Here is a 12,579-nt window from a genome sequence, read left to right on the forward strand (position 1 = left end):
GCCAACTGAGGCCTAATCAGCACCGAGTAACGCAGAAGAATTGCTTCTCGTGTCTTGCTTACAACACTCCTGCTAATACATCCCAGAAGGATGTTCGCTTTTTTTGCAACAGTGTTACACTGCTGACTCATATTTAGCTTGTGGTCCACTATGACCCTCCAGATTCTTTTCCACAGTACTGTACTCCTTTCTAGGCAGTCATTTCCCATTTTGTATGTGTGCAACTGATTGTTCCTTCCTAAGTGGAGTACTTTGCATTTGTCCTTATTGAATTTAATCCTATTTACTTCAGACCATCGTTGCATCAAGCCCAACAGCATGTGCCTCAACTAGAGGACATCTCGCCATGCTGACCGTCAACCTAGCACATCTCTTGTACTGATTGTACCCCCAGGGATGTCACCCCAGTTTACAGATGAGTAGAGAGAGGTCAAACAGCTTGTCCAAGCAAGTTGCAAACCTCTGAGCAGGAGTCCCAATTCCCAGGTCCCCTGCTTTAAACACTAAAATCGCACTCCCATCAAATAAAAAAAAAAGTAATTAAAAATCACTAGAGCAATTACAAACAAGACTGTAGTGTGCAGTAATTGAATTAAAACAGACATGTCATGGCTGCTTTTTATAGCTCCAATTAAGTGTCTGTACCAGTCTAATTAATGGAAGTTAGTTTGCCATCTAATTACAAGAGTCTGTGTTATGAGGGTGATTCAGACAAATGTTGCACAAGACACTTCATGAAGAGTTTTGTTTTAAAAGGATCCAAGATAAATTAGCCAATTACCCTTACACTTGGTAACTCTTAACAGCAGGGGTGCTGAATAGGTCCTATACAGCATTCACGCATCTGCATCCAAACGTATTTAAGACTGTACAAGGCAGAGCAGTGATGTGCATGAAGAGAATACAGGAGGGAATCTCCTTTCATGTGCTGCATAATTGAGAAGCATCGAATTTCATCATTCTTTAAGGCAGCATTTCCCAACCTTCTGAAAGCTAAGCCTTCTTCAGGAAAATGATACCAATTGGAAAACGAAGCCCTGCTCTGTGTTGTTAAAGCCTACCCCAAAACGAGTGGTCAGTCCCAGCAGATAGTGTAGATCTTTCTAGTGTGATACTACTCCTTTCTTCCATGTTCGGATGAGCAGTGAAATATTGACATTCAAGTTTACTGACGTCTGAGCAGCCACCAAAAAGAATAGGGCAGTTCACACCTCAGGGCTGTTTTTTTTTCAGGCTCTCCGCAAACACAGGCAGACATTGTTCCATTGTTACACATGGGTCACAGTTTTGAGATTCTCTGTGCAACCAGAACAGTCAGAGTCTTAACCTTAAAGCTGGGGCTCTGGAGAATAACTGAGACGCTGATCTGCACCCATCACTGCAGCTAATACTTCGTACCCTCCCGGGGGGCATACCTAGCCTTTTGGGAAAGGGTGCCCTAAGGTGAGCTGCAAATAAAATCTCAGAAGTCCCATCTGCTTTAGTAAGGTCTCTGTAATTTATGACAAATGCTAGTCAGGTTGCTTAATTATGACAACTATTGTGGCACGACCAAGAAGCCTCAGTCATTGACCAGCACCTCATTGTGCTATGTGCTTTACAAACACAGACTACGATAGTGATGAGGGAGAGACATGAACCTGAACAGAAAAATGTGTGAAAAAAACATCCATGCCTCAGAGAAAGTAACTAGCAGGAAATACATAGGAAATTAGGAAAAAAGCTATGGCTAACTATAGCGGGCCGCCTACAGTTAAGGTCTCAACCAGCCTTCTGTTTAAATACAATCAAGAGCCAATTTAAAAATGTTGGTTATAAAGGTTACTTTGCTCTTATACTGAAAAGCAGGCCATTTCTGTGGGATCATACTGAGTGAATAGGGGGCGGTGCTCAACGTCAGTCTTTCTCAAGGGGTAAAAGCAGTTCCTGCAGAATCTGTAGCTCACAAAAGCTTATGTTCAAATAAATTTGTTAGTCTCTAAGGTGCCACAAGTACTCCTTTTCTTTTTGCGGATACAGACTAACACGGCTGCTACTCTGAAACCTTTTTTTAAACCAAGTTTCTAGATACTATGGCAGCAAAAGCTAAATACAGTTCCAGCTCTACGCATGACCTTGGGGGTCACTAAAGAATTTGCAATGAGGCACAGGGAAGAAAGAGAAATATCCAAAACTGTTCCCAAAGGCTATTTACCAACAAACTGCCTGCTCATCCCTATGGCTCTATGCTTGGAAAGAGCAGCTGAGGAACCTCTGCTTTTACCCATTCAACCCAACCACACTCTCTCTCATCTTCTCAATAAGCTCTCTTCAATACTCTGCATAAGCCCTGCTTTCCAGAGCTATTTCCGGTCTTCCATCCCCGTTTTGCTCCACCCCAGCTACTAACAGACTTCTGAAGGTGTCTGCCCACTCCTGTTTCCCAAGAAGGTCAGGGCAGGACTTGGCTACATGGGGTAGATGGAACAGGGGTTTTCCTCCAAAACCCTTAGGAACCAGGACAATGCTGATAGCTCAGTGGTTTGAGCATTGGCCTGCTAAACCCAGGGTTGTGAGTTCAATCCTTGAGGGGGCCATTTAGGGATCTGGGGCAAAAATTGGGGATTGGTCCTGCTTTGAGCAGGGGTTGGACTAGATGACCTCCTGAGGTCCCTTCCAACCTTGATATTCTATGATTCTATGATTCTTGGTTTAAAGGTCAATGTACATCCCCATCCTCACCTATGGTCACGAACTTTGGGTAATGACCAAAAGGATGAGATTACAAGTAGAAGTGGCAGAAATGAGGTTTCTTCACAGGGTGGATGGGCTTACTCTCCAAGACAGGGTGAGGGGCTCGGCTATTCGGGAGAGCCTCGGAGTAGATCCACTACTCCTCCGGATTGAGAGGAGCTAGTTGAGGTAGTTTGGGCACCTGATAAAGATGCCTGCTGGGAGGCTTCCTTTGGAACTCTACTGAGCACGTCCCACTGGGAGGAGGCCCTGAGGCTGACCCAGCACATGCTGGAGGGATTATATCTCCCTGCTGGCCTGAGAACATTGGGGAACCCCCCAGAAGGAGCTGACATCTGTTGTGGAGCAAAGGGAGGTCTAGTCCTCCTTACTCTCCATACTGCCGCCGCTGCCACAACACTCACCAGGAAAAGCAGCATAAAGGAAAACGGAGAAAGAAGAAGCAGCTTCTGTACCAGATGACTACATGGTAGCTAATGTCAGGCCAATTTTTAAAAAGGGATCAATAGGAGATGCTGGCAATTACAGGCTGGTGAGCCTAACTTCAGTACCGGGTAAACTGGTTGAAACTATAATAAGGAACAGAATTAATGGATATGATTTGTTGGGGAAGTGTCAGCACGGTTTTTGTAAAGGGAAATCATGCCTCACCAATTTATGAGAATTCTCTGAGGGAGTCAACAAACATGTGGATAAGGGTGATCCAGTTGATACGGCATACTTGGATTTTCAGAAAGCCTCTGAGAAATTCCATCACCAAAGACTCTTAAGGAAACTAAGCAGCCATGGGATAAGAGGAGAGGTCCTCTCATGAATCAGTAACTGGTTGAAAGATAGGAAACAAAGGTTGGGAATCAACAGTCACAATGGAGAGAGATGAACCGCAGGGTCCCCCAAGGATCTGTACTGGGATCCGTGCTGTTCAACATATTCATTAACAGTCTGGAAAAGGGGGTGAAAAGTAAAGTGGAAAAGTTTGTAGATGATAACTATCTTGAATAATTTTGTAAGTCCAAAGCAGACTGCTAGGAGTTACAAAGGTATCTCACAAAACTAGAAAGAAAAGGAGTACTTGTGGCACCTTAGAGACTAACCAATTTTTTGAGCATAAGCTTTCGTGAGCTACAGCTCACTTCATCGGGTGCATACTGTGGAAAGTGTAGAAGATCTTTTTATACACACAAAGCATGAAAAAATACCTCCCCCCACCCCACTCTCCTGCTGGTAATAGCTTATCTAAAGTGATCACTCTCCTTACAATGTGTATGATAATCAAGTTGGGCCATTTCCAGCACAAATCCAGGTTTTCTCCCCCTCCCCCCACCACACAAACCCACTCTCCTGTTGGTACTAGCTTATCTAAAGTGACCACTCTCCTTACAATGTGTATGATAATAAAGGTGGGCCATTTCCAGCACAAATCCAGGGTATAACAAGAACGTCTTGGGGGGGGAGGGTAGGAAAAAACAAGGGGAAATAGGTTACCTTGCATAATGACTTAGCCACTCCCAGTCTCTATTCAATCCTAAAATCCATAAACCTGGAAATCCTGGGCGCCCCATCATCTCAGGCATTGGCACCCTGACAGCAGGATTCTCTGGCTATGTAGACTCCTTCCTCAGGCCCTACGCTACCTGCACTCCCAGCTACCTTCGAGACACCACTGACTTCCTGAGGAAACTACAATCCATCGGTGATCTCCCTGATAACACCATCCCGGCCACTATGGATGTAGAAGCCCTCTACACCAACATTCCACACAAAGATGGACTACAAGCCGTCAAGAACACTATCCCCAATAATGTCACGGCTAACCTGGTGGCTGAACTTTGTGACTTTGTCCTTACCCATAACTATTTTACATTTGGGGACAATGTATACCTTCAGATCAGCGGCACTGCTATGGGTACCCGCATGGCCCCACAGTATGCCAACATTTTTATGGCTGACTTAGAACAACGCTTCCTCAGCTCTCGTCCCCTAATGCCCCTACTCTACTTGCGCTATATTGATGACATCTTCATCATCTGGACCCATGGAAAAGAAGCCCTTGAGGAATTCCACCATGATTTCAACAATTTCCATCCCACCATCTACCTCAGCTTGGTCCAGTCCACACAAGAGATCCACTCCCTGGACACTACAGTGCTAATAAACGATGGTCATATAAACACCACCCTATACCAGAAACCTACTGACCACTATTCCTACCTACATGCCTCCAGCTTTCACCCTGCCCACACCACACGATCCATTGTCTACAGCCAAGCTCTGCGATACAACCGCATTTGCTCCAACCCCTCAGACAGAGGCAAACACCTACAAGATCTCTATCAAGCATTCTTACAACTACAATACCCACCCGCCTGCGGAAGTGAAGAAACAGATTGATAGAGCCAGACGAGTTCCCAGAAGTCACCTACTACAGGACAGGCTTAACAAAGAAAATAACAGAACGCCTGCACATCCACCAATGTGATATATGCCATCATGTGCAAGCAATGTCCCTCTGCCAGGTACATTGGTCAAACTGGACAGTCTCTACGTAAAAGAATAAATGGACACAAATCAGATGTCAAGAATTATAACATTCATAAACTAGTCAGAGAACACTTCAATCTTTCTGGTCACGCGATTACAGACATGAAAGTTGCGATATTACAACAGAAAAACTTCAAATCCAGACTCCAGCGAGAGACTGCTGAATTGGAATTCATTGGCAAATTGGATACAATTAACTTAGGCTTGAATAGAGACTGGGAGTGGCTAAGTCATTATGCATCGTAACCTATTTCCCCTTGTTTTTTCCTACACCCCCCCACCCCCCTTCAGACGTTCTTGTTATACCCTGGATTTGTGCTGGAAATGGCCCACCTTGATTATCATACACATTGTAAGGAGAGTGGTCACTTTAGATAAGCTAGTACCAGCAGGAGAATGGGGTGGGGGGAGGTATTTTTTCATGCTTTGTGTGTATAAAAAGATCTTCTACACGTTCCACAGTATGCATCCGATGAAGTGAGCTGTAGCTCACGAAAGCTTATGCTCAAATAAATTGGTTAGTCTCTAAGGTGCCACAAGTACTCCTTTTCTTTTTGCGAATACAGACTAACACAGCTGTTACTCTGAAACCTGTCACAAAACTAGGTGACTGGGCAACAAAATGACAGATGAAATTCAACATTGATAAGTGCAAAGTAATGCGCGCTGGAAAAAATAATCCCAACTATGTAAATACTATGATAGGTTATACATTAGCCATTATCACCCAATAAAGAGATCTTGGAGTCACCATGGACAGTTCTCTGAAAACTTTCACTCAATGCACAGCAGCAGTCAAAAAGGCTAACAATAAGTTAGGAAAAGGATAGATAATGAGACTGAAAATATCATAATACCACTATATAAATCCATAGTGAGCCCACACCTTGAATACTGTGTCCAGTTCTGGTCATCCCACCTCAAAAAGTATACAGTGGAACTGGAAAAGATTCAGAGAAGGGCAACAAAGATGATCGAGGGTATGGAATGGCTTCCCTACAAGGATACACTAAAAAGATTAGGGCTGCTCAGCTGAGAAAAGAGAATGAAGGGGCATATGATAAAAGTATATAAAATCATGAATGGTATGGAAAAAGTGAATAGAGAAGTGTTATTTTCCCTTACCCACAATACAAAATCCAGGGGTCATCCAATGAAATTAATAGGCAGCAGGTTTAATACAAACAAGAGAAAGTAAATTTTCACACAATGCACAATTAACCTGTGGAACTCATTGCCATAGGATGTTGTGATGGCCAAAAGTATAACTGGGTTGAAAAAAGAACTAGGTAAGCTAGATGGAGAATAAGTCTATCAATGGCTATTAGTCAAGATGGTCAGGGATTCAACCACATGCTTGGAGCAACCCTAAACCTCTGACTTCCAGAAGTGGAAGATGAGTGGATCACTCCTTAATAGCTCTGTTCTGTACACCCACCCTGAAGCTCTGGCATAGGCCGCTGATGGAGATAGAATAGTGGGCAAGATGGACCACGGTCTGACCCAGTATGGCAGCGCTTATGTTACAGTTAATATCACAACGAAACTATGATGCATCTCCATGATGGATATTTTTGAGCCCACAGGGACTTCTCACTTGGTCTGTTTTTGAAGATTGAGCTATTTAATAGCATTTTGGTTATAAACCTCAGAAATATGTCGTTTAACCAAAAAAAAAAAAAAAAAAAAAGGAGCAGGTTCTCAGAACAACTATAGATCAAGAATAAATATAGCTCAGCTAAATTTAGTTGGCGTTTGGTCTATTTAAAATGCTTGGAAAAACAACATGTTATTGCAGAATAAAGCATGAAGCTATAACATCCTGTACTAGGTGCAACAAGGCCCCCCATTTTTTCCCTTTTTAGATAACGAGGAGCATCTGAATGATGCCAGTGGAATAATATTTAGAAGAAAAGACCTGGTATTTATTCAATTAGTTTTCTCTCTAGTCCCAGAGTAGGCGGTGTGCTATTCTGAGAAAAGAGACTAATTTAATGGAGATGTTAAGTTAAAATACCATTTCATCCTTATTTGATTTATAGGAGTATGTCCTCCAATAAAGGTCAGTGGGCATGGATGTAATTTCATCACACACACAAATAAAATCCCACCTTTTTCAGAGGTGCAGAAAAACACCTCCCCCCTACAAATTATCAACCTTCTCTCAACTCTCTCATCATCTCATCCTGCAGACAACTGCCCTGGAGGATATAATAGCCTTAGGCTGTCAGTAAGCTCCACTTCTTGTCAGAACAGTCAGGGCAGCAAGTTAGAGAGCATGTCAAGGACACCCTGCGAAGCATATCCACTCTCGTGAAAACTTAGCATGAGCACCTCAGCTGACCTTAGGTGCTTTGATGGGCTGTTCGAGCCCAAGCCAGAGAGAAGTAAAACTTCCACAGCACCTTATATCCTCGGTCTCTAGGGGTGAAAGCTTGGCCCCACTCCAGCGAGTGGGAGTTCTGCAACTGATTTCACTGAGATCAGGATTTCATCCTTAGCGGTCAATGGATATACGCTGCGATACAAGTTTTACTTCTCCCTGGCCTGGACTCTGTCAGAGGGAGATTGTTCACTGACAGTCAATTAGCTTTGCAACAGCAGCGTGAAGTAGGTTATTATACCCAGTTCTTCAATGGGCAAACTGAGGCAAGAGTGACTCTTGCCCAGGGTCATACAGCAAATATGCACTAGAAACCACACTAGCACCTAAGTCTCTCAACCCTGTTCTCTAACTCAGAGATTTCAGACACCTGACTTGTCTGGCGGTGTATTTCTGAGGATGCCCCTGAACATTCAACTCTGCAGAACCAAGGCTTTCATTAAAAAATAAAGGTTTCTTTCCTCCATGGTTACGAGGATCACCTTCCTAATGTGCACTGCGTGGTAAGCTGACGCACTGCTGTCTTTCTGAGGCTTTTGCTCAGTTTTTACAACAATTTCATTCAATCAGGAGAAGCACAGACTTAACTAGTGCAACCCAGCTGTAGTGAGGGCTTGTCTTCACTACTGGGGTAAATCGGCCTAAGTTACGCTACTCCAGCTACGTGAATAATGTAGCTGGAGTCGACGTAGCTTAGGTCAACTTACCCCGGTGTCTTCACTGCGCTGTGTCGATGGGAGACGCTCTCCGGTCGACTTACCTTACTCTTCTCAGGGACTAGAGTACTGGAGTCGATCGGAGAGCACTCTGCCGTTGATTTAGTGGGTCTTCACTAGACCAGCTAAATTGACACCCGCTGCATTGATTGCAGCAGCGTAGATCTCCCCAGTAGTGAAGACAAGCCCCGAGAGAAACACCTTTGTATCAATAGAATGACACCAACATGTGGGGAGGGGGACCCACTCGTTTAATCTAACAATTAAGTTAAATCATTGTGAAAGCTTAGTGTAGACCAGACCCGAGTCTGCAGAGAGACTGAAACAGTGGCACTGATAGGTGTGAATTCTCACATCCCCTACATCTCATGGGGGTGTTAACACTGAAGGCTAATGACAACACTGCAATATCATCAACAACTATTCAATTGCTGATTACTTTCACAGCTGGAAAAGGGGAGGTGTTGGGAGCAAAAGCATAGTAAGCACTGGGAGTTCTGCAGGGAAGGAGATGCAGAGGGAAGAAGAGAGAAAGCACACAAACACCGGGAAAAGGGATAGAAACAGAGAAAGGAGGATGGGGAAGGAAGAGAAACAAAGACCAGGAGCAGCATTGGCCTAAAGAGAAGCAGATTTCCCCATTAAGCGATGCTGGATAAGGTCCTGGACAAATAACAGATAATGATAATAACTAAGTTATTACATAAAAGTCACGTCCCAGCCTGGATCTCTGTGATAACCTCTCACTGACCTTCTTCCAGGGGGGATGGAGGAGAGTTTGTATCTTAAATTTACACCCTGACTCGTTCTCCAGAATTCAAATGGAATCCAGCTTTCTTCAAACAGTGATTTGGACTCTATAGCACTGACCACAAAACAATGCCCAACTTGGTGTTTGGCAAGCACATGGAAGGTGGAACATGTGAAACAAAGCCTACTGGACAGAAGCTCTGACCGAGTTTTATGAGACTCCCTTAGGTCAAGAAAAAAGATTTCCATACCCAGCCATCACTTCCAGATGGAGCTGTCCAGAGACGGTCAGGAAGGCAGGAACATTGAAGAAATGGGAGTTTTCCCCAGGTTCCTGTACTTTATTTGATGTCTGTAAGTCAAGAACACACAACATGCCAGACTATTAATCGACAATTAAGGATCCTGGCTCCTAATTTATCATTCATGCCCCTCCTCAGAAAATTACAGGTGCTTCAATCCAAATGAAAAAAAGAACAGGACAAGGTCCCATGATCCCTCCCATGGGGGGAGGGATAGCTCAGTGGTTTGAGCATTGGCCTGCTAAACCCAGGGTTGTGAGTTCAATCCTTGAGGGGGCCATTTAGGGATCTGGGGCAAAAATTGGGGATTGGTCCTGCTTTGAGCAGGGGGTTGGACTAGATGACCTCCTGAGGTCCCTTCCAATCCTGATATTCTATGATTCTATGATTCCAGGAGTAAAGCCATACACCAGGGGCTTGTCTACACCAGGAGCACTGTCTAATTGGTTTTAAAAGTAGTTCAAGCTAATTCCATTTCAAAACCAGTTTGGGGCCTTTTCTAACTTGGCAATTACCTCCTATTTCAGCATAGCTGCACCATGGAAACCCCTAATGTAGACAGGGAAAGCCATGATATGCATGAGAACCTGGGGCTAATCTCCAGTCTAGACAGGGCCTCAGCGTGATTTAAAATGGTATCACCTGTTGTCACTGAAGTAGCCCACAGAACATCTGGAGGGGGAAGGGGAGAGAAACCAACTCCGAAAGTTGGAAATATACCAAAAAGAGATTCTTAATTGTCTCTTAAGGAGGATTTAGACCAGGGGTGGGCAAACTTTTTGACCCAAGGGCCACATCTGGGTATGGAAATTGTATGGCGAGCCATGAATACTCACAAAATTGGGGGTTGGGGTGCGGGAGGGAGTGAGGGCTCCAGCTGCGGGCTCTGGGGTGGGCCTGGGGATGAGGGGTTGGAGGTACAGGAGGGTGCTCTGGACTGGGACCGAGGGGTTCGGAGGGCGGGAGGGGGATCAGGGCTGGGGAAGGGGGTTGGGGCAAAGGAGGGGGTCAGGGGTGCAGGCTCTAGGTGGCGCTTACCTCAAGCAGCTCCCAGAAGCAGCAGCATGTCCCCTCTCCGGCTCCTACACGGAGGCGCGGCCAGGCAGCTCCGCACACTGCCCCGTCCGCACGTGCCGTCCATGCAGCTCCCATTGATCACGGTTCCCGGCCAATGGGAGCTGCAGGGGCCACGCTTGGGCCAGGGGCATTGTACGGATCCCCCTGGCTGCCCCTAAGCGTAGGAGCCGGAGGAGGAACATGCTGCTGCTTCCCGTAGCCGCATGCAGTGCGGCAAGCCTCCAACCCCGCTCCCGGCGGGATCTCGAGGGCCGGACTAAAACATCTGGAGGGCCGGATGCAGCCCTCGGGCCGTAGTTTGCCCACCCCTGATTTAGACAGTAGTGGCATGTGATTGTATTTAAGTCACTAACTAGTTATAAATTGCATATATGAGAGAGTGGAGAGGGACACACAATTTATGGGTGCCTGCCTAGGTTCCCTGTAAGCTGCGCGGCCGTGCAGCAGACGATTTAAGGCCGCACAGTCACCCGGCCCGGCCTGGCCCAGCCCCTCCGGAGCTGCTGGGGAGAGGAGCCCCACCCCCACCCAGCCCAGCCGGATCTGCCGTGGCAGGGAGCCTCTCTCCCCGCTGTAGCCCCGGGACAGCCTGCACCCCAAACTCCTCATCCCTGGCCTCACACCCCCCCACATCCCAACCCCCTCATCCCCCACCCCAGAGCCCGCATCCCCAGCCGGAGCCCTCACCCCCCACATACCCCAACCCTCTACCCCCACCCTGAACCCTCTCCCACACTCTGAACCCATCAGCCCTACCCCGCCACATGAATTTTGTTATGTGCCCCAATACGGAGGTGATGTGTCACACATCACCTCCATATTGATACATATAAAATTAATTCTCCACATGGGTGGGAAAAATTAGAGGGAACACTGGACTGCCTGCTTATATAAGCCATGAAACATGGTTTATAACAAATACAAATTCCTATTCCCAACCCCCGACCCCAGCAACAGAATTAACTGCATTATAAACAATTTTCTGTAAGACAGCAGTGTGTTCAGCTATTAGAAAAGGACACAGAAAACTATTTCCCTCTCGATCCTGCACATGTCTAAATAGTCACATGAACAGTCCCATCAAAGTCAACGGGACTAGTCAGATGAGTCAATTTATGCATGTGCTTAAGTGTTTACAGGATCGGTGTATTATAACCACATGAGTAGGCCAAATTTTGGTTGAAGGCTGGTTCCCACTGACTTCAATGGTAGCATACATATCAAGTTCAGGATATGGCCCTTAAACTTTGGTGCATACCTAAGGTTATTATATGGCTCTGAAATAATTTACTAATGTGGTAACAGAAAGCAAAAAGACTGACAAGGGAAAAAAGCCATCGAATGCAGCAGAAAGGAGCTAGGGAGGAAGGTCTTGTGGATAATGCACTGCACTGGGACTCAGGAGAACTGGGTCTAGTTCCCTGGCTCTGCCAAAGACGCCTGGCATGACCTTGGATGAGTCACAATCTCTCTGTGCCTCAGTCTCTCATTAGTGAAATGGGGAGAAAAGCACTTCATTTGTCTTGTAAGACTAAGTTCTTCAGGGCACAGACAATCTCTTACTAGGTGTACAGCACAGTGGGGCCTTGATTGTTGTTGGTGCCTCCAAGCATTACTGTAATGCAAACAGCAATAGAAGAAATTTACTTTGTAACAGAAGTGGGGGATTCACATTTATATGCCACTGTGGGGTCCTTGGAGAAAGCTAAAAATACGCAGCTCTTCTTACTTCAGTTATACAGGCCTATAGGACTAGAAGTGGGTTAGCAACTCTGAATTTTGCTTGAAGTCTATGCAAATGGTCATGTAATTGAAGTGTATGTTATTGCAAGAGAGCATAACTTACATTGTGAGGCAATCAAAGGGCAGGGTTATAATAGGAAGAGCAACAAAAGAGTATAACAAGATGCAATGTAAAGCACAGGGAGGGAGTGCCTCTACTCAACCCGTTTTACAGATAGGGAAACGGGCACAAAGAGGTGGAAGCCTGAATTTTCAGCAGTAACCTAATTTCAGGAGCTCAGACTGGGACATTTAGGGTTTGAATTCCAGAGGAGCTGAGAACACACAGCTAATC

At 45.5% G+C, this 12,579-nt stretch overlaps 1 protein-coding gene across 6 annotated transcripts in view; it reads right to left on the reverse strand.

The window, feature by feature from the left end:
- NARS2 (asparaginyl-tRNA synthetase 2, mitochondrial) overlaps window positions 1-12,579 on the reverse strand; it is a 90,983-nt gene that overhangs the window by 57,450 nt on the left and 20,954 nt on the right. For all 6 annotated transcript variants that reach the window (XR_012667523.1, XR_012667522.1, XM_075126304.1 and 3 more), the window contains one exon: window positions 9,375-9,475. Coding sequence is in view for 4 of the 6 variants with exons in the window: in XM_075126304.1 (XP_074982405.1) it covers window positions 9,375-9,475 (101 nt within the window). In the remaining 2 variants the exon portion in view is untranslated. The remainder of the gene's footprint in view (window positions 1-9,374; window positions 9,476-12,579) is intronic.

The sequence above is a fragment of the Caretta caretta genome, chromosome 1, assembly GCF_965140235.1.
Source record: "Caretta caretta isolate rCarCar2 chromosome 1, rCarCar1.hap1, whole genome shotgun sequence".
Taxonomy (NCBI): Eukaryota; Metazoa; Chordata; order Testudines; family Cheloniidae; genus Caretta; species Caretta caretta.